The 22,349-nt window shown below is 41.4% G+C and overlaps 1 protein-coding gene across 3 annotated transcripts in view; it reads right to left on the bottom strand.

The window, feature by feature from the left end:
- Positions 1-22,349, bottom strand: part of KLHL32 (kelch like family member 32) — a 168,162-nt gene that overhangs the window by 38,226 nt on the left and 107,587 nt on the right. For 2 of the 3 annotated variants that reach the window (XR_012902608.1, XM_006118422.4), the window contains exon 6: positions 16,750-16,965. Coding sequence is in view for 2 of the 3 variants with exons in the window: in XM_006118422.4 (XP_006118484.2) it covers positions 16,750-16,965 (216 nt within the window). In the remaining variant the exon portion in view is untranslated. Of the gene's footprint in view, positions 1-9,253; positions 9,774-16,749; positions 16,966-22,349 lie in introns of those variants that run through there. The other variant, XM_025182302.2, reaches the window with a different exon arrangement.

Genomic DNA, 22,349 nt, shown 5'->3' with positions numbered 1-22,349 from the left:
TAATTCGCTAATGTTTCCTGTCCGTTATGTTACATGTTGGATAATGAACGATTTAATTCTTTGAATGGGTTGGATTTTAAGCAGAAATATCACACATTATCCAAGTTAATGAGGAAAGCACCCCCATAATAAAGGGTCTTAAATTAATTGGGGGCAAAGAGGATTCCATTTTATTTTGTTCGTATTTCCTTTTTCTGTAATGAAGTCTATGTCTAACAAAAGTGTTGTTTTTTTTTTTAGGAAAACTGGGGGCTGTGGGCTCCTGTGCTTAATTTGATATTAAACCTTATGCTTCAAGGCTTAAAACAATCCCTGCCTGAAAGGGATCCTGATCAGGTCTTTGAGGAACAGATATAGCGTTTTTCTTTTAAACCATTTCATACTGACTGGAGACGGATACTGGAATAGATGGACAACAGGTCTGATCCAGTGATGGGCAACCTAGGCCAGTGAGTGAGCCTCACAAGTAAGGATGTTAACTAGCAGTTAGCTGACTAGTCGAGTAGTCAATGGAATTTCCATCGACAGGCACTTCCGCATTCCTCCTTTGAAATATACAAGAGCCCCAACAGGGAAGTCCCGCTGACTCCGGGCTGCATGCAGGCATGCCAGCTTTGAAATGTACAAGAGTGCCCAGCGAGGGCTTTTGTACATTTCAAAGCCACAGCACAGCATGGGGCCCGGAGTCAGTGGGGGACTGAGTCCCCCACAGACCCCGGGCTCCATGCTATGCTACCGATTTGAAATGTTGCGCAGAGCCTGGGATCAGCTGGCGAGCCCCTCGGCATTTCAAAGGGGCAGCACCACACAGCTAAGCCCAGGCTCAGCTGTGCAGGGCTGCTCCCTTTGAAACTCGCAAGCAGCAAGGGGGGGAATTGACTAGTTGACTGACTATCCAATATGCTTTTTGCTAGTCTTTAACATCCTTACTCTCCAGTGACCCTCCTTCATTTCAATAGGTCTCAAGATTTTCATAACCCAGACTCGGGTGATTTTGCTAACTGTGCTTGTGGACCTAGAACATGGCTGGGTAAAATGCTGCCTGGGAGGAGGATTCACCCCGCAGACTGCACATGGCCACTTCTATTTATATCCTGCTACCCATGCCAGTGAATTTCCAGTCTGTGGCAGAGGTAGCATGATCCTACTTAAATGGCTCAGGCTCACAGTTGTGGCGCTATCCCAGCAGGGACCAAAGCTGCGAGAGCCCTTTAAATAGCCGCAGAAACCCGGGCGGCTCCCAGGCAACACGATAGCAATAGGGCTAGGAGCGGTGAGACCTTTAAATAGCAGTAATTCAAAGAGCTTGTGACTCATGGCCCTGCCACTACCATGTTGCTTGGGGTAGCACTATGACCCTGCGCCTTTGAAATAGCAACAGCAACCTCAGGTGGCTGACAGGCAACGTAAAATGGTGGGGCTGCAAGCAGTTTAAATTACTGCTATTTAAAGGGCTTGCAGCTCTCAGCCTTGCCACTACCACACTGACGGGGATCTGCCTGGGATTGCTGAAGTTATTTAAAGGGCTCCCGATTGCAGCACTACCCTGGCAGAGGCCCGTGAGCCCCATAACTAGGGCTAGTGAATCCTAAGTGGTTGCTACACAGGACCGGGAGCCGCGAGCCCTTTGTTGTGTTTTTAATCCAAAGCCTCCAGCCCCAGACAGCTCTGGGGGTAGGCTAGTCCCCAACCCCACCTCTGGCTCTGTCCCTTCCAGGAGGCGTGGAGCCAAGCCATCACCACATACCAAAATTCATTAAGTGGCCCCCTGTGAAAATTATTGCTCACCCCTTCCCTAGGATCTGTGAGGTGTGCCAATTGAATCATAGCAGTGCCTTGACTGGATGCAGAGGGAGCACCTGCTCCCACAGTCAATGCTGTGTCCAATCAGCATGCACCTCACTTCACACGCCCTTGCTTTATGTACCTCTCACTTTAGTAATACCACAGTAGGGAAAAAACTGCATGGACATAGAGCAGCAGAATCTGGCAACTCTGCATGATCAATGGTAAACAAAATGTCTCCTGGCCACATATAGAACCACCATGGGACACATGCTGCCTGTGGGCCACAAGTTGCCCACCACTGATCTGATCCAATATGGCAATTCCTACATTTTTAAAATGCATGTGCCTTTAAAAAAACAAAACAAGTTCACAGACCCTGAAGTGCTATGGAATCCGAGATGAAATGGAATAGGCATTCCAGGACCAGGGTTAAAGTAAAAGGTACAAGGCAGGAATAGAAACTGGTCCCTCCTTTTTTGCTAAAAGCTCTTGGGAACTCCCTAGCCAGGCCTGGGTAAGCTGTGGTACTCAGCTGCTTCCCCTCCTTCTTGGCTAGCATAGATGAGAGATCCAGCTTACTTCTATTTCAATCTTTAACCACTGCACATGCCCACTCCATGCCCAAGCCTAAGTTACTCTACACAACTAACATATAGGTCAAGTAGACTTATCATAGAATCACAGCATTGGAAGAGACCTCAAGGGGTCATCTAGTCCAGCCTCCTGTCCAAACTGGGACCAACCTCAACTAAAATAACGAAAGGCTGTGACTACGCTTGCTACTGTCATCTTTTGCCTTACAAAGAGCACAGACAGGAGTTAGGGGCTGCTTGGAAGCAACCCAACCCCCACCCAGGGTAGGTGGAGAACCCAGGGCTTTCCACTGGGGCCTAGGCTCTGGGAGGTTCTTACCACAGACCTGGCTTGGCCAGTGTGTGGAGCCTTGGGGAGAGGGGCAGGAAGAGGAGGAGTAGAACCACAGAGGGGGCATGGCTCCTGCGTGTGACCCACTTATACCTTTTGAAAAGGTGATCTGTGGTCCAGGGACCAGGAGTCAGTTCCCAGGAATTAGGTTGAGTCAGAATACCAGGAGGCAGTTACCACCTACCAGAGTTTATCTGGATACCAGGAGATCTGGATCAGAAGACAAGAACCAGCCATCCATGGAAAGGTGAAGCCCAGCTATACAAGACAAATTCCTGATTCCTCCTCTTGCTTAAATAGGGGTTGCGACTCACCTAGAATTCTTGGAGCACTCCCAATCAGAGCATAGGAGAAGAGGCTTGTGCCAAAAATGGGCTTCCTGGACCCTAGTTCCAACTGCCATCTGTGAGCTGTTGGGCGGAAGATTGTAGGATGATGGTTCCCAAGGCACGCCACAGACCCATGTTCAAGAGTCGTAGAGCCTGACAAGTACAAGGAGGACAAGGCCAGCCTTATTCTCCCCAGAATGTACATTAGGTAGGCCCCTTGTGGATACATCTTCAAATGACGGGTAGATAGGTCTGAGTCTCAAGAGTGAGGCTGAGCTGGATATAGGGATCTCATTCGCATGGTGTCTTCCTGCTTCTGGAAGCCCTGTAATTTGCTACTGTGAAGTTTCTTGGGAGACTTCCTTGAGAAGCCCTCATTCTGCTAAATACAGACCTTCCTGTCTCAGATAACATGAACATGGCTGCTGCATTCCTGGTTTGGGCACTAGAGGCCTTAACGATGACAACCCCAGACCACAGCTACCTAAAAGCATGCTTTAATCCAGGATTTAGCTGGTTTCTGATGGCAGAATTTTATTCAGCACCAAATAGCATAGTCATCCAGCAATCTGAATGGTTGGTTTTGCAGTCTGGTAGCATAAATGATAAATTGCAATGTAATTTTGGCAGAGGTATATAATACTGCTATATTAATAGCAATTGAATTAATCAGAATTAATGGTGTTAAGGAGAGTCACAATGTATTAAAATAATTTCTTTCTTATTCTCGTGTGTTAAGAAGATATATTTCTCTAAAACGTTTCAGCTTTAGGGCACTATTTATCACTCTTTTAATTACTTGATTTCTTTGAGGGGCAAATCAGATGCACTGTCTGGTATAGCCCTCACCTCCAAGAATGAAGAGAATGTGTACCCTAGAGCTGAGGCCAGGTAGAACATATGCTCCAGGCTGCATTTCAAAAATGAGCTAGGGATGTCAACATGTAGTCAATTACACAATTAATTGATAAGCCTGGGATAGTATATATACACTAGCCTAAAATCAGACTAGGAGATGCAAAGGCACTTAACATGTAAGAATTTATTCCTGCAACAAACCCTGTTGCCATTCTGTCCACAAAAGTAACCCCATCACAGAACCTAACCGCATAAGCCGCACCATCTGGGGCTCATCCACCTGCACATCCACTAACATGATCTATGCCATTAAGTGCCAGCAATGCCCTCTGCCATGTATGTTGGCCAAACTGGACTGTCTCTAGGACAAAGGAGAAATGGACGTAAATCAGACGTCCAAAATGGTAACACACATAAACCTGTAGGGGAAGATTTCAACCTCCCCGGGCATTCAATAATGGATTTCAAAGTAGCCATCCTTCTACAAAAGGGAGACAGCTGAACTGGAATTCATCTGCAAATTCAACACTATCAGTGTAGGACTGAATAAGGATCTGACTATTCACATCTCCACACCAAATGCTGCGAATGACCCACTTCCACCCTGACTTGATGAGCTTCATTAACACAAGAGACTTCTTCTTTATAGGTACTCATGCTTCTGTAACTTCCACTCCAATTCATCTGAAGAAGTGGGTTTAACCCACGAAAGTTTATGCCCTAACAAATCTGTTGGCTCTAAGGTGCCACAGCACTCCTCATTATTTTTGCAGACACAGACTAACACAGCTACTCATCTGAGACATAAAATTAGGGTTCATAAAGCTGGAGTTTACTTACAGAAGAAAGGGTCAAGAAAAAGCATTTCACAGAAACTGGAAAAGGAAGGCACTTTTTCAGTTGAAGGAAAATGATTAATTTCCTTTGCATTTGCAAGAAAAAAAAATCTGCTTCATCATCAAGCTTAACATGTTGAAAACTTTAAGATCTATTTCCAGACTTACTAGGGGGAGATAGGATTAAAAGTCAGCTTCATTACAGAACAGAAGTTGCAATCATAACTATACAGACGCTAGTTCTCTTTACATAACACCACATTGTTTTTCATTAATTATCCTGGTAGACAAAGATAAACTGGATGGTTGTAGAATGTAGAGTAAATGTTCAATCACCTAGATTATCATTACTTCAGTGGGGCTAGACTATGTTATACCAGCTAGGGATCTGACCCAAAGCTTTACTGGTATTATTTTAAAATAATATAGCAACTTTCTTCTAAAGTTCTCAGAGAAATGTATGGGTATTAATGAATTACAGCATCCCTCTGAAGTACAGTACTTTTTTACAGATAAGAAAACAGACACAGGATGATTAAGTGATCTGACCTAAGACGTCATTGGCACATCTGAATATATAATCACGATCTCTTAGCTTACAGTCTTGTATCATAACCATCCCTGCAGAAGCCCAACTAAAACTCAAGAGTCAAGCCCCAAAATAAAGCCTGTTAAAATGTTGATATTTGTCTGTTTTATCTGTGCATGAGATCGGCCAAATCAGATCACTACATTTGACCCAATATTATCATTTGAGATTCTATTGTGCTTTCAGGGCAAAGTATTGCAAGAAAGAGTCAGGATTCCTCCTTGGAGCCTTTATTTTGAGGGGAGGGGAAAAAATTGCTGCACAGTTTCAGAGGGTGCAGAATCATTCCCACTGGGCACCTGGCTAGCTCTACCATTCAGTGCCTGTTGTTTATGCAATGAACTATCCCTTTGGGAAGATGTGCACTGAGGCTCTAGGAATGGGCACCTCAAAATGGCTTCCTTCCCCCCGCAAATTCTTTGCACTGTGGTGGAACAGCAGGGCTGCCTGGTGATAAAATTCCATTGCTACCACTAGCTGTCTTGCGTGGAGACAATTTACATTAGCAAGCACCCCCTGGAGCAAATAGCTTTGATACACAACTCTTAGTGACCGTTCTATAGTCCTGTGCTTCTGGAATGAGCACATCTGGAAATTTAAAGAAATAAATAAAATAAATTAGTTGGAACTGATGGCAGTGGAAAGCCTATACTTTCTGCTGCAATCAATATACCCCTCTTTATACTAGATTGTCACAGAGAAATGAGAGTGCAAAATTACAGCAAGTGACAATCTACCACAGCATATGGGAGCATAAAGAAATGGGGAACAAAGGCCAGGCACTTTGAGGTGTCATTTGAAACAGGTCCATCCGCAGAAAAGAGGTTAAAAATTAGAAGCATGTGCCTACTATAAACAATTATTTGGTGAACAGATTCTAAAAGCTAGTCATGAACAAACAGTCCTGGGCTTACAAACAGATTTGCCTAGCCATGACTCTCTATTGTTGTTTGATCTCAATCTAGGAGACTGAAGTTAGCAACTACATTAGATCAATCTTAGGTACGGGGAATGAAATAATGATAATAGCTTTTTCTGTGAAGTTTAGATTAGACAAGGCTTCAGTTTTGCATTGGATTTTTAAAAATATTTTAGGCAAAGATGTCACAAAATGCATTACAACTTTCAACAGTCACATTTTAAATGCTACAGATTTGTGGCATAGGTGTTACAGAACGTATTAGGAGGAAAAACAAAATGCTAAAAAAGTGCAATAGGGTTTTAAAAATTAAATACCTACGGAATGTATTTTTCCTTAGTCATAGGTTTTGAATAATTCTTTAGAAATTTATTGTTGCTATATAGTTTTCTATGAAATTTTAAAGGCTGATCCTACAAATCTACAGAAAACATAATTTTATTACATTCTATTGGACTTTTCCATAAAGGTTTATATATTACCATCTCAGGCCCTATGTGTGCCATACAACTGAAATGCATATTTGTCATTAGATTATATATATTTTATGTTGCCATCTTACTACAAAAATATTAGAGCCATTTCCCCAAAAAGTGCCCACAAAATGGAAGAACGAACTTGCAGCTCCACACATGTACATGTCTAAATGCGGCTTCTGTTACAAATGTATGTCCTCTGAAAGCAAAAGATGTGTGCATCTTTTTGTGAGCACAACATGTGAATTCTCTTTTTAATACCTTGAAATAACTAGGCAGCTTTACACAGTCACATCACAAATCACACAATAAATGCAGGAGAAACGGTTCCCCCAACCTCGTGGTTTATTTAAAAATAACCTAACTCAAGTTCTTTGGTAAAAATGCCATAACTCTGCCCTTTTAGATTTCCTACTCCGATACTTCCTGAGTTTGCCTATTTCCTCCTCACTTCTTTAGTACTTTCATTATCAGACATCTGATTGCAGAAGTCCACTTAGAGCACATTATGAGCTAGCAAGGCTGATACTACATCTCTAAGCACTGCAGGAGTCTAGTCCTAACAAGGATGGGCCCAGTAATATTAGCTGTAGGAACATTTATGCATTTTCATGTCAGTAGCCAATTTGTTTCTTATTTTCTTTGAATCCTGCCAAGAATGCATCTCAGAGGACAGGGCAACAGCAATACAAAAAATCTTTTAGGACTTAGTGCACAATTCTGATTTTTTTTTTAACTACAGAAAAGAACGAGTATATCAGAGGGTGTTCACTTGTCTTCTTCAAACATACAACATTTCACATTTTAATCCACTGACCTTCTACTGATAATGTTGCCAATTTTGTTGACTCTGCTGAATCGTCAGTTCCCACATGATGGTCTTCAGACTAATTTATTACATGCTCTTATTTTTTTATATAAAAACTAATAGGTAATTTTGAAAATGTTACCTAAGTGATATAGGATTAGTGCCATTAGGACTTAGGCACTTAAGAGTCTAAGTTTCATTGCTGGTCAATGAAAGCTATCTAAGAGCTTAATCCACTTTTAAAATTGGATTTAGGGACATATCCTCAAAGATATTTATGTGCCTGATTCCCACTGAAATCAATCAGAGTTGGATACATAAATATTTTCAGGATTTGGGCATAAGATGTTTTTGATCATTTTACCCAATATAAACAGCACGATAGAATTTCCATAGAAGGTTAATTTCAAAATATTTAAATGACCCAGAATCCAGCTCTCTCCTATTCTCTCTGTTCTCAGTGGCATGCGCTACAGGAATGCTTTTGCTGTTCATCGACATCATTGGTGATAAAATTGCTGACATGGGGAGGTGGGCACTCTTGAATTTACTCCCAACTGAACTGTTAAGCAACATCTAAGAAGTAGTGAAGAACTCATCTGTTTATCCGGGTTTTTAACTAGCAAAGGTTTATTATAATTGTGTGGCTAGAGGGGCCAAATGCTTTTAGTATTTGTTCTTGTATTTAGATGTCCTCTGGTAGGTGTGTTATCACAGTATGTACAGGCAGTCCCCGGGTTACGTACAAGATAGGGACTGTAGGTTTGTTCTTAAGTTGAATTTGTACGTAAGTTGGAACTGGCATCCAGATTCAGCCGCTGCTGAAACTGACCAGCGGCTGACTACAGAAAGCCCGAGGCAGAGTTTCTCTGCCCCGGGCTTCCTGGAATCAGCCGCTGATCAGTTTCAACAGCAGCTGAATCTGGACGCCTGGGACAGAGCAGCTGGGGCACTGCCGAGTAGGTCCCTGCAGCGCCGCACCTCGGCGCTGCGGGGACCAACCCGGCAGCACCCCAGCTGCTCTACCTCAGGTGTCCCAAATCAGCTGCTGCTGAAACTGATCAGCGGCTGATTCCAGGAAGCCCGGGGCAGAGCAACTCTGCCTCGGGCTTCCTGTAGTCAGCTGCTGGTCAGTTTCAGCAGCGGCTGACTTGGGGACGCCTGGGGCAGAGCAGCTGGGGTGCTGCTGGGTTGGTCCAGTAGCGCCGCTCCTCGGCGCTACTGGACTAACCAAGCAGCACCCCAGCTGCTCTACCCCAGGCGTCCTGATTCAGCTGCTGCTGAAACTGACCAGAAGCGGCTGAATCAGGACGCCTGGGGCAGAGCAGTTGGGGTGCTGCCGGGTTGGTCCAATAGTGCCGAGGAGCGGCGCTGCGGGACCAACCGCAGCGCCCCAGCTGCTCTGCCCCGGCGTCCATGAGAAAAGCCTCGTCTGCTGGGGGAGGCGCACTAGCTGCGCCCCCTCCCCCCAGCAGACCAGGGAGATGCGGGCGGCGTGACCGAGACGCGCCGCGGTCCTGCCGCCCGCGTCCTCTGCGTCTTTGCTCCACGTCTCCCTGGTCTGCTGCACCCCCTCCCCAGCAGACCAGGGAGACACGGAGCAGCTTTTCTCGCCCCAGAGGATGCGGGCGGTGGGACCACAGCGCGTCTGGGCGGTCCCGCCGCCCACGTCCTCTGGGGTGAGAAAAGCCTCATTCGTAAGTACGGATCCGACATAAGTCAGATCCGCATAACCCAGGGACTGCCTGTATAAATGGATTAAAGTCAAACCTAGAAATATAACGTTCCTCATCTTGACACTGTGTCTGCAGCTTTTATACCAGAACAACACTAGATCATCAAGAACACTTTTTTTTTTACTTAAAATATGCAACCTTACATTGATAAATACAATTATACTTCAGTTAATCTTCTGCGTTAGACTTGAGCGACACACAGAACATGATAGACTCCACAAAGATAGACCAATGAAAATGCAACACACAGAAAACATCCTGCTGTGTGTGCGCCTTGCTGTCAGCTTTCTGCACTTTATTTTTTATTTTTTTTAACTGAATCCCATGTTTTCTTCTTAGCTGCTGAGATGACCTAAATTCAGGAGCCACCAACACAGCAACCCTTCTGCCTACCGGTGTGATGCTCTATGGAATTCTATTGTTAATCCAGGATAAATTAAGTGGGGCAATATTATTGCAGGACACTGAGGCAAAAGTAATGCACTCCAGTAATTTCTTTATTGCTTACAGCTGCAGGAAAAAAAAAAGAGTGGAATCAACATGTATCAAAATGAAAATTAAAGGCATAGAAAACATAAATCACTGCTCTTTAATGTCAAAATAAAACCTCCCTGTATTTCTATTATATATGTTTACAGTAGTATTAGGAAATTATCACAATAAAAAAAACAGTCAAACTTGGAATAAGTTCAGAAGAAAGTAACACAAACTCTTACTGTCAACTGATGACAAGATTAAGGAAATGTTAAGATCACCATTGTGGTGAACAAGGGGAGATATAATTCCACGCGTATGTAAAATTGCATTCTAAAGAATTCAGTGATTCTAAGACAATAAGAAACTGTATTAGGAAAAATGCGTATCAATAGGAAAAGTTAATGTAACTACAGAGTCTATTAAGCAATCGAAGAAACAGTCACAGATTGTTAGAAACACCACAATTTAGATATTCCAAGACAGTTTAGATATTAGTCCATCAGGAATAAACTAGGAATAACAAAATCAACTCTCCAAGGTGGTCCTGATTCTGATCTCACAACAGTTTGTCACCAATATAACTGCATCAATTACAGTGGAGTTATTCCTGATGTACACCAGAGCAAGTGAGACTCTGACTCAGCATGTTTTTATTCTGTATTATGGCCCTAGAGTTGTTTTTTGTCTTGGTTCTTACTTTTGTGTGAAGTAGCTGCTTGTGAAAATGAGGCATTGAAATTACTGGGGTAAACCAAATATAACATGCAAAGGTAATGGGGTCATTTTCTAATACATCTTGGCCCTCAGACATGCACACACACAGACTTCTTCTAAGGAGAGGCTGGTAATTGTGTTTAATTGTAGCAGTTTACTGTTAAGGATAAAAATCAACTATGGACTTAGGTAATGGGTGAATTGTGTCTAGTGGTCTAATGTTAGTCTAACTCAACATTTCTCCAGGTTAGAAGTTCAGAGTACAATTTAGACACCTTACCACTTACTCCCTCATTTATTTCTTCTTCTGTATTGTCATTATTTAATTTATGGTACCACCTAGCTACCAAGGTTTAGGTCTATCTTTTGAAACACATTCAAGCCTCTGAAAATACCTTTTTTCTCACTGTAAGGGTGCATCTACACTGACACACTATTTCAAAATAACTAGTGCTATTCCAAAATAACAGTCCATGTCTACACAGCAGAAAGTTATTTCGAAATAGTGTCAAAAACTGTCAAGCTGGAGGATTTCTTACTCAGACTCCTGTAATCCTTACTGTACAAGGAGTAAAGGAAGTTGGAGGAAAAGTGCTCTATTTTGAAATATGTGCTGTGTAGATGCTCCCTATTTCAAAATAAACTATTTTGAAATAAGATATGCAATTGACATAGCTCAATTTCCATAGCTTATTTTGAGTTAAGCCCTGCAGTGTGGACAAACCCTAAGTTAAAAATCACTTTAAGGTATCAAATAATTTACAGTGAAAAACTTCAGATCTGAGCAGGCGTGATGACACATTTCTACAAACCAAAATGACAATCAACTTCTAAAAATAAGCTTTTCTGGACAACAATCTGAATTTGAGATTCACTCAGCCTCTAGGTGACATAGGGGGAAGACAAATTTCTTGTCTCTCAGTAACAACCGTGGATTTTCAGAAGCATATGAGAGACTTAAAGCACACAAATTGCACTAAAAATTAATGGGTCTTATACTCTTCAGTCACTGGTTTTTTTTTTAATCTTACCAACTCAGAATAGCACTAAATGGTTTGAGAAAGAGCTGTAGCCACACTCTGAGTCAATGAGAAAGAAGCAAGTAAAAACAGATCATTGTTCTCCATAAGGTGTGTTTGGAGGACCCATTAGTGTTTATAAACTAATACCCTAAAAGAGAGGCTGCCAAACATGCACTGAATTGTGCCTCAAATTGTAAGTAGAGCTTGGAGCTCTGGGTTGGCCCGATTGCTTCCTCTTTATTAGCAGTTCTAATGCACTAACTTTTGTTCCACCGTAGCTTTCTCATCACTGTCCACCTCCACCCTCCCCATACTGGTTAAAATATTGTATGGTTATTTCTACTAAGTACAAAGGCAGGAGAATGACCGAGCGTCTTGAATTCATAGTAACAAGAGCAAGCAAATACAGCCATAACACAGTCAGCTGTAGCAAAGCTGCTGTGCAGAGGGCAGACAAATGAGAATTTCTGCTGCAGTACACTAAGTAATGCACCAGATCACGCTAGCAGAGCTTTAAGATCTCAGGTGGCCACCTCTAGAAATGGCATAGAGCATTATGACAGGATCTGTAAGTAGGCAAACTACTGTGGCAATTATTCCAGTGGGTTTTTTTTTTTTGTGCCAACAATATCTATCTTTCAGAGCTGATCAGAGAACAGATTCCCCACCTGTGAAAAAATGTACAGGTATGTTTAAAAGAAAAAATTCATCCCAAATCAGCCAGAATGCCAAAATTTCAAAATAAAAATAAATAAATAAATTATGAAACAAATTCTAAACAATAGGTTCTAGTCATCAAAATATATTGTTTTGATTTTGACCCTTTATTTATGTGTGTGTAAATTTTGAAATAAAAAGACAATTGAAATGAAAAATTGACATTTTTATACCAAAAATGTCAAAATGGTTTTGTAAAAATGTTGGTTTCGTAAAACAGAATTTTCTACTAGAATGCTGTTTTGACTTATTTTTTATTACCAGGTCTAATAAGTACATCTACTTATTATGGATGGATAAGGTGGTGCTGGACCATCTTGCAAAATTTTAAAAATAATATTTTTCTTATCCTTACCTATACAAATACATTATTTAAAATGGATAATTTTGATCTCTTCTCAAAAAGTAAGATCTTTTCTTTGCAAAAGTAAAAGAGGGGGGAAACATCTATGTTAATCTCTGGTATATTCATTTTCAATCAAACGTGATTCAGAGTTAGCCTTTTGATTACAGTATCAGGGTAGTATCCTTTAATACACCGGAGGGTTAACTATTACGACTACTACCACAAGATGTGGTGATCTAACAGATATTTCCACCTCTATTATTATGATCCTAGGAACAATGAACTTCTAACCCCTTGAAAAAAATCAAAGTTTTGAATTAAGATGGTAGCTGATTCTTATGTGTATAACAAAATTAAGTGTAACATCTGTTTATTGCTTAAATATCGCTTAAAATTGCTAAATTTAGCATATCACTGCTTTAAGTTTCCAACAAGAAACCCTCTAGTACTAGATTTCTCTGGGAACTTGTATTACTGTACAAGGTTGGTTACCTTTTAAATTATCAAGGGAAAGAAATCAGCTGCTTCTTTAAAGTAGCGCCAATGAGCCCTTTTAGAAATAGCCAATTATGAGAAAATTGACTTTCCACCTAATGATAATCTAGATATTTATATCCTCATCTGGATAGCATTTACAACAACTTGTGAATAAATAACTCATTTAACTTGTGAATAGCTCATCTAAGTCAAACATATAAGGAAAGAACAAGACAGAAGAAAGATCCACTTTTGTTTTAACTTACATTCTGTATCCCTATTTAATTCTCTCTTCCTGCCACAATGCATAATTTACATACACTTTAATGGACTATACAAGCTATGAATCATATACACATGCAAAGATCTATCAAAAGTAATATTTAAACATTCTATGTAATAGTTGAATGTAAAAATGTATATGGAAAAAAATCAATAAACTATAGATTCCAGAAGGGGCTAATGGCCTCTTCTAACACTTGTTTTCAGGAGCTCATGGTCATCCTCTATGCTAGAAACTGTATTTCTTCCTGATCCTCCTAATCACCACTGTTCTTGTTTTCCAGTAACTGTCTTAATCGTTACATACATTGGGCTTGATTCACCCAATGCATGCTGTGAACCTTGTTGCAACAGTGAAACTAGTTGTGCCCTGGGAACATTTTGATCCTTCCAAGGGACCCAGTCTTGGGACGGTAACTTTAATGTTGTGTTGGAATTTCATGTGCGGCCCGCTGGTGAAGTTGCCTTAGGGACATGTTGAATCAATGTTGTTATAATGTGTGTACATCTGTGTGATTTTGGGATGCCACACTAGTTACTAGCAGGACACATTCATCAAATAGTCGTATCCCTCGTCAGCTTTTCTATTATCTGCCCCACTTTGTGCCAATTTCCTCTTGCTTCCCCAACACCTCCTGCTCTGCTGTTCTTCTGCAAGACATGGGATGGGGATTTGTCAAAGTCAATGAGCACTTTATTACAGGGAGAGTGCTCAGTAATGAACAATTCAGCAATTTAATGAGATTCTGTAGATCTGTCTCCAGCCTGTCCATCAAGTTTCACTTCTATAAAGCACCCTGACACTAATCCTCTGGCATACCCAATCTTCACCCTGGGCTGAATATTAGATTCTTCCATGGTATATTACATTACCACTATAACCTTAGCAAAAATGATGAACTTAACTACACTTGAGGCAATATAGCTGGTCTGATTTGATTTTCCTCTATTGGGCTGACTATGAGGGAATTACTTATTTACTAAGATAAAGCAAAAACAGTTTCTTATTGCCTGCTGAATGCCTAAATTGGTAAATATTTATGTGTGTCTTTTAATTCATTCTGGAGAACCGGGAACAAAATATATATCTATATTTTGCCTGGAGCAAAAAACTAGTTTAAAAAATTCTATATAACAGCATTAGTAACCTTTAGAGAGGCAATTATGATAATACTTAAATGGACAGTGTAGAGTTTGTTGTCACTCAAAAAGAAGCACATTACCACTCCTGTACACACAGCAGTATCTGCAGCATGACCTGCAACATTGGCATAGACACTATCATATTTGCCATCTGTAGTGACTGCCGTACTGTATCACAGACCATTAAGAAAATCTTTCCTACATTTCTCTCATAGGGCCAGGGCAGTGTCAAACTACCAGAGACCTAAGAACTGGCAAACTTGTGGGGGAAGGGGGGGGATAGCTATACCATAATGACCCACACCTGCAGGCTACTTCATGCAGCTTGGCTTTCTGCAGCATTTCTCCTACCAAAAATATCTCTAAGCACTTTGCTAAACAGTGCTTTACTCTGCTTTTGTGTCCAGTTCTGGGCACCACATTTCAAGAAAGATGTAAAGAAACTGAAGAGGGTCCAGAGAAGAGCAACGAGAATGATTAAAGGTCTAGAGAACATGATGTATGAAGAAAGGCTGAAAGAATTGGGTTTGTTTAGTTTGGAAAAGAGAAGATTGAGGGGGGACATGATAGCAGTTTTCAGGTATCTAAAAGGGTGTCATAAGGAGGAGGGATAAAACTTGTTCATCTTGGCCTCTGAGGATAGAACAAGAAGCAATAGGCTTAAACTGCAGCAAGGGAGGTTTAGGTTGGACGTTAGGAAAAAGTTCCTAACTGTCAGGGTGGTTAAACACTGGAATAAATTGCCTAGGGAAGTTTTGGAATCTCCATCTGTGGAGATATTTAAGAGTAGGTTAGATAAATGTCTATCATGGATGGTCTAGACAGTATTTGGTCCTACCATGAGGGCAGGGGACTGGACTCGATGACCTCTCGAGGTCCCTTCCAGTCCTAGTATTCTATGATTCTATAAACACTTGAATCCTGCAGTGAATTAATAATGAAAGCAAATGGGCCATTCAGCAATATCCTCACAATCTCACTCATCAAAGCTGCTTTACTGAGCAAGGGAATCATAAAATCAAAGGATTGGAAAAGACCTCAGGAGGTCATCAAGTCCAAACCCTTGCCCAAAACAGGACCACGCCTAACTAAATCATCCCAGCCAGGACTTTGACAAGCCAAGACTTAAAAACCTCCAGGGATGGAGATTCTACCACCTCCCTAGGTAACCCATTCCAGTACTTCAACACTCTCCTAGTGAAATAGTTTTTCCCAATATCCAAACTATACCACTGCAACTTGAGACCATTGCTCCTTGTTCTGCCATCTGTCACTACTGAGAACAGCCTCTCTCCATCCTCTTTGGAACCTCCATTCCAGGCTAGGATTTCAGAGTATCTCCTTCTCCTTTATAAGAGAGTATAGCTTCAGGGGATCTCTCAGAGATGGGCCAAAGGGGTCCAATTTTTCATCTCAATTTACTGGAAATAGCATCTTTGGAAATGACTCCATATTCTACCCCAAAATCTGGGAAATAAATCTGTGTTGTAGTCACTAAAATAAAGGATTGAACTGTATCTCCACTTTGCCTTAGTAGTTTGAAGTATACATAGCACTGTTCATCTGCAGATCTCAAAGTGCCTTACAAAGGAAGTCAAGTATCATACCCCCCACACCCATTTCACGATGGGGAAATCAAGGCACAGAGCAATGAAGTGATTTACACAATGTCACCTAGCAGATAAGTAGCTTACTAAGAGAGCCATAAATAACACTCAGGTTTTCTGACTCCCTGTCCTGTTCAGTAGTCCCTAGTGCCTCCCTTTTTATGAGACAAAAAGTATTCTCCAAAACCAATATATTTAACAATTTGTTCTTACCCTGCCCTGCCTCTCTCCTATATTGCATGACAGCAAAAAAGAAACAAACGGAAGTCTTTCTCTAATGAATATTACAGATGTTTACTCCATTATATTCTTGAGTTCCCATTTTCATAGATTTCACAGTGAGATTGTGTCCCAGATTTATATTTTTTTGGTAGCAAAACATATTATAGGTTTACCATAGCATTGTTTCTTTAGCATTAAAAGCTATTAAATCACATTTGGTATTATGCAACAATGTTATAATTTTCTCCTGCTAACATACTACACCACACAAGTCAAACAACAAATGTTTTCTTACAAATTAACTGTATTAAAACAACAGAGCAGATCCTGTATTATCATCAAAATCAAGTTTTTCCCCCCTTGCTTCCCTGAGCTTTTAATCATTTTAGTGTCTCCCACACCTGCTCAAGGGCTCCAGAACAAATGTTCCCTGGTTTTATACAGTGTCACACATTACATTAACTAACTGATTTCTTTACCTGCCAGATTTGCTCTTCACTAAGGGAAGTGAGTCGATCGCTCTTCAGGACCTCTCGAAGGAGACAGTATGGGAGAGCTAAGACTTCCTCCGGGTGACCCTTCAACAGTTCAGAGAGGTGTTTAACTAAGAAGTCAACCACTGCTTTCTCCAGCAAAGTGAGGTTAAAGAGATCAGCAAGCTTATACAGGTCCAAGTAATTAAAGCTATTCAATTCCTGGATGGGCAAAGCAGAAAAAAGGTATTTCAGAAAATGAGGCAAAAGAAAAATTGAGGAGAGCACAGATAGGTTGTTTTTTAAAATTTCCATTAATTAAAAACTTTTGTTATAAAACAATTGCTCGTTATTGATTGTTCATTATTTCATCTGCCTGGAAAAGAAGTACTTTCATAAATAGGATTTCTAGTTTCACTGTAATTTCACCAAGGACTTCTGTTTTCTATGCTGAAATTATATGTTTCTATTTACAAATATATCATCAGTGAATTAAAACTGATTTCCCTTCACCTCCTGCATCAAGACTATCCTGATTGCCACATATCCCTCTAAAAGTAGAAAAATAAACATTCACAACATTCTGTTGCTAAATCAGAGCAAAAGTACTTTCTACCAAAATATCAACAGATCATACAATATAAGGTCCACATTTTCAGGCTGGCATATTGCTGCAATTACTACTATCTGGGAAACTTACAACATCATTTTAGATCTCATGCTTTTCAATCCCAAGATAATGTCTTCATCTATGTTAAAACACCACCAAGTATACTGGGCATTACTTTTTTTATTTAAAAAAAAAGGGTCTAGAAAATAAACAACCAAGTAACTAGTCACCTAACTGCCAATATCCCTAACCCCCCCCCCCCCCCCAATCAATTGCTGTTACCACTTTGTAAGTACAGTTTGTACTCATGAAAAGAGAGGCTGGACTTTCGAAAATGTAACCTGAACTTCAAATGTGAGGCTGCCTGGTAATTAAAGGCAAACAGCAGTGAAACAAAAGACTGTAAAAAACTCAACACCTCAGCTCAACGTATGGTTAATATGAATATGTCAAACAACCCCTTCCTGTAATTATGGATGGAATAGATAGACCAAAGGTCCTAACAGAACCCAGTCACTATCCAGCATTACATAATCTTAATGTCTGAGGTTTGGTATAGAGAGACCTCAGCTTGCTTAGTGCCATGGAAAATGCATCATTAAAATCCTTTGAACTGTTCATTAAAGATACAGAACACAAGGAAATACAGTTAAAGCATCTGAAATGTAAAATATTCAATAAGTCTTCATTTTAACATTTTGTGTTCCCTTTCCTTTCAGCTGTAGAGATTTTAGAAGGGAAAAAAACCCTTGTTCCAGTCTCCTAGATGGTATTAAATATGGTAACAACTGTTTTTAGGGGAAAAGAAAAGAAGCTGGCTTAGATAAGCTAAAGCTGCTGCTGTTCCTGTTGTCACTGTGATCCCAAACTGTCCTTTTAAATAATAAGTTAGTTGAGATGAACTGCTGCTGTTAAAGTCTGGTCCTATTTCACCCAGGGTGTAGTCTGGATTTCAGCTGGAGCGGATAGGGTCCATGATGTCATCTGGATCATTTTCTCTGGTATAATATGGGCAGGACACCCCCTCAGGAATAGGCCAAAGAAACTCTGAGGTCCCAGGAGACAGTGGGGGTGGCACCCATGATAATGAAGCTTCAGTAGTCTCCATCTGTTCTTCATCTAAAAAAAATCTCAGTTTAAAGACCCACAAAGAGAATGGTGGGTGGAGTAGCCCATCCCCTCATTATTTTGTCCACCAATTAGGCTTACTATGTCGCATACCAATTTTGGTTCATTAACTTCCAGCTCTGTATTATCTATATCTAACAAGATTAATTTCAACAGTCTTTAGACTATATCAACCTGGACTTTTTGGTTTAAAATAATCCAATTTCTCTTTCCGGTTTTCTTGCACAAGTCCCATCAACATTTGTTAATATAGGTTATCATGATATATTACAAACTTACATTTTTTTTTTTTAACTTTTAAACTCTCAATTAGGGTAAATTTGTAAGTTCAATTGTCACAACACTCCCTCACTCTCCTTCCCATTCCTGGTTTTACCCATTTGAGCAACAAAGGCATTAAGCAATACACGGTGCCTATAAATAACAATGGTTCAAATGGTCCTCTCCGGTGCACCATCTGGAGGGGAATAAAACAAACCCCTGGAATAAAGGTCAAGGGAAAGTAAGTGGAAACTACACCGTTTCCTTCCTAACTCTGAGAAAGTTCACCCACAAAATCAATGTTGGCCACACACCTGAGATTTCTAAGGCTCGAACAGCAGCAACTCCAGAAGTTATATGGATAGAGAAGGGTCAAAGATCAGAAAGAAAAAAATCAAATATATATGATTTGAGATTACAGAATGACAAAGGACCCTAAATAAAATTTACATAATTTTATCTGCTTTTCTAGGTTTTTGCTTCCCCCCATTCCTCGTTTTCTCCCATAGTTTACTGCTCTGCTCCCTGCTACCAGCTTGCTCATTGTCCCACTCCATATGCAAAAATTACAAGAACTCTTGTCAGTTTCACTTTGCTACTTAGTTAGCACAGGATGCAGAGCAGAAAAGAGGAAAAGACTAAATTACCTGAATTACACTTGGCTGCTCTGCTGGATGGACTGGCAGACCCAAATGAAACTGACAAGAGATCTTGTAAATGTCAATTTGCTGCTCTGCTGGCACATGGAGTAGAGCAGAAGGAAGACGGCAAAAGGCAAAGAGAATCTCCAGAAGGTTCTGGGTGCTACCTGGGGAATAAAGCCTGCTTGGTCAATGAATTCAATGCTTTCCCCCACTGACTGATTAGCCAAAGTCATAGTGAGGCTTGCAACATGGTCCCCCTTCATGACCTCCAGTTGGGGCTGTGAACTAAAGGCAAATTCTATATAAGGTACTACATTCTATATAAATCTATTACTTCTCCTTTAAATAATCAAGAGCTGAGACTTATGCATATTCATAATAAAAACTCAGGGCTTGATCTAGTCCCAAGAACCACAAGTTTTCTGATAGAATCTAAGATGCCCCCTCTTCTCCATGATGAGGCAGCTGAAGCGAGGACAAATCCTCCCACTCTACAAAAGGCTAGGACTGGAATTCTTCAAGTTCAAATTCATGGCATTTCTGGTCTCCTACATTCTTATTTCCCATACAAGAAACAATTTTGCTCTGAATCTTGGGGAAACAGGGCAAGAGAGAGAGAGATTGCTTGAAGATTCCTTGTTCTGTTCACTCCCTCTGGGCCAACTGGCATTGGCTACTGGCAGAAGACAAGATATTGGGCTAGATGGACCTTTGATCTGACCCAGTATGGTCATTCTTATGTTGGTTCTCTTTACACTGTAGAGATGAACAGAATAAAAACTAATTCCAAAGACAGTACGAACAGCCCAAAGCATTCAGAAATCATAAGCCAATTCCAAAAAATAATTAGATTAAAAAATAAATACACTTAAGGTTGTTTTTATTTGCCTTCTGGGTTTTGAGTACAGAGGGTTAGCATTTACAAGCTTTTGCCTGAAACCCTGATTTACTTTTACAATTTACTTTTGTTTTTTAAATGAAAGCTGAGATACTCAAATAATCAGATGACTTCAAGAGCAGGGGCTTATTGAAAATTCTAAATAGCACAAGAGTTGTAATAAAATTGCAAGAGTTGGCAACATAACAAAGGGCATGTTTATACTGGAATAAAAGATTTGCAGCAGGTCTATGGCTGTTCCCAGTGAGTTGGCCCAGGCTCATAAGGTTAAAAATTACAGTGTAGACTAGTGTTTCCCGATTTTATTTGGCCACGGAATCCTTTAAAAAAATGCCGGGGGAAACTGGTTGACCAAAAAAAAAAAAAAAATCCTGCCAGCCCGCCCCTAAGACCAGCTCTGGGGGGAGGGATAGCTCAGTGATTTGAGCATTGGCCTTAACTGGCCAGGGTTGGGAGTTCAATCCCTGAGGGGACCATTTAGGGATCTAGGGCAAATTGGACTGGACTCAATGACTTATCAAGGTCCCTTCCAGCTCCATGAGATAGGTATAAGGTTCTCACAGAATCCCAGGGTTCTGCAGAGCACTGTTTGGGCTACACTTATTTTTTGCCCCACAGCCCATGAATCATGGGGAGGGTACATTTACACTGCAATTAGAAACCCACAACTGCGTGTGCTAATTGACTCCAATTCCTGGGTCTTGGGCCGCAGGGCCCTTTAACTGCTGTGTAGACATCTATGTTCCAGGTATATGTAAGCGGGGGAATGGTCCCGCTCTTGTGGGGAACTTTCCTGGCTTCTATACACCCCGGTGAAATGAACCAGCGAAAGGATCTGAGTCCCCGCTCCCACTTCCTTTACCCCACGGCTCCCTGATCCTGAGGGCTCCCCCTCCACTCTCCTGAGTAGCAGAGCCCTTGAAACCCCAACAAGGCTGGGCCCAGGTTTCCTGGGGCTTAATCCCTGACCTTGTAGTCACTAGGGGCAGGAGTTAGGGTGTCCCCACTCCGAGGTACTCTCTTTACACTGCAGGCCTTCCTGGCCCAGTGATCACTTCATAAGGTTCAAAGCAAATACAATTTATTAAACATCAACTGATTAAAGAGAATAGGATAAGAAACAATGAGAATGGTTAAATGAGACCACACAGCCCTGCTCTGTAGCACAGGGACATCAACACAGCAGTCTGCAGAGTGTAAGGACAGTTCACAGTCTCTTCCTTAGAAGCCCTGGATGTGCTGCAAGGGGCTGCAGGCTGGACACGCTTGCACTGGCAGTGACCACACAGCCTCAGTTTCTAAGTGGCCAGACCCCTCTCCCAGTCCAGAGCCTTTCCCCACACTTTGCAGGTCCCAGTAGCTCACCACATCCAGCTGCAGGCTGTGCTGCTTGGCCAGTTCCAGCTCCTTGTGTTGCTTCTCTGTTCCTTTTGGCTTTCTGAGCACTGCCAGTCTGCTGCTCAACACAGGGTCTGCACTGCTTGGCCTGTCTGTGTCTGGTTCTGTCGCTGCAGGACTTCTTCTTGTACTCCTCTTTCAGCTCTCTGTCTTTGCAGGACCTCTTCTGCACACAGCTTGTTTGTTCAGAGACAGAGCCAGAACAATCCCCACTTACAACCTGTCAGTCAGGCTGAGCTGGAGTGTTGACTGCTTTCCATTGTCTCTGGGGTCTGTCAGTCTCATGAACCCTTCCCCTTCTGAAGCTGGTAAACCAAAAAACTCCCACAGAGTTTTAGTAAGGGGTAACAGTCCCCTTACATATAGCACAAGCTCTGGAATCCTCCCACCTCCAGGTCATAGATACCAGGCTCCAGCCCAAGCCCAAATGATTTTCTTCTTCTTCCTTTATGCTGCTTTTCCTGGTGACGGTCACAGAAGCAGCATAAACAGTAGGGAGAACCAGACTTCCTTTTCTGCCAGCTCCTTCCAGAGGATTCACCAGCATGACAGCCAGGATATATAATCCCTCCACAGCATGTTTTGTGTCATCTGAATGTCCACTACAACTGAAGAGCCCTGAAAGCCCAAGTAGCTGGCATGAGCCATTCAGTGTTCCTTGTAAGCT

The sequence above is a fragment of the Pelodiscus sinensis genome, chromosome 3 (assembly GCF_049634645.1).
Source record: "Pelodiscus sinensis isolate JC-2024 chromosome 3, ASM4963464v1, whole genome shotgun sequence".
Classification (NCBI taxonomy): Eukaryota; Metazoa; Chordata; order Testudines; family Trionychidae; genus Pelodiscus; species Pelodiscus sinensis.
This window is presented reverse-complemented; position numbering and strand designations above follow the sequence as displayed.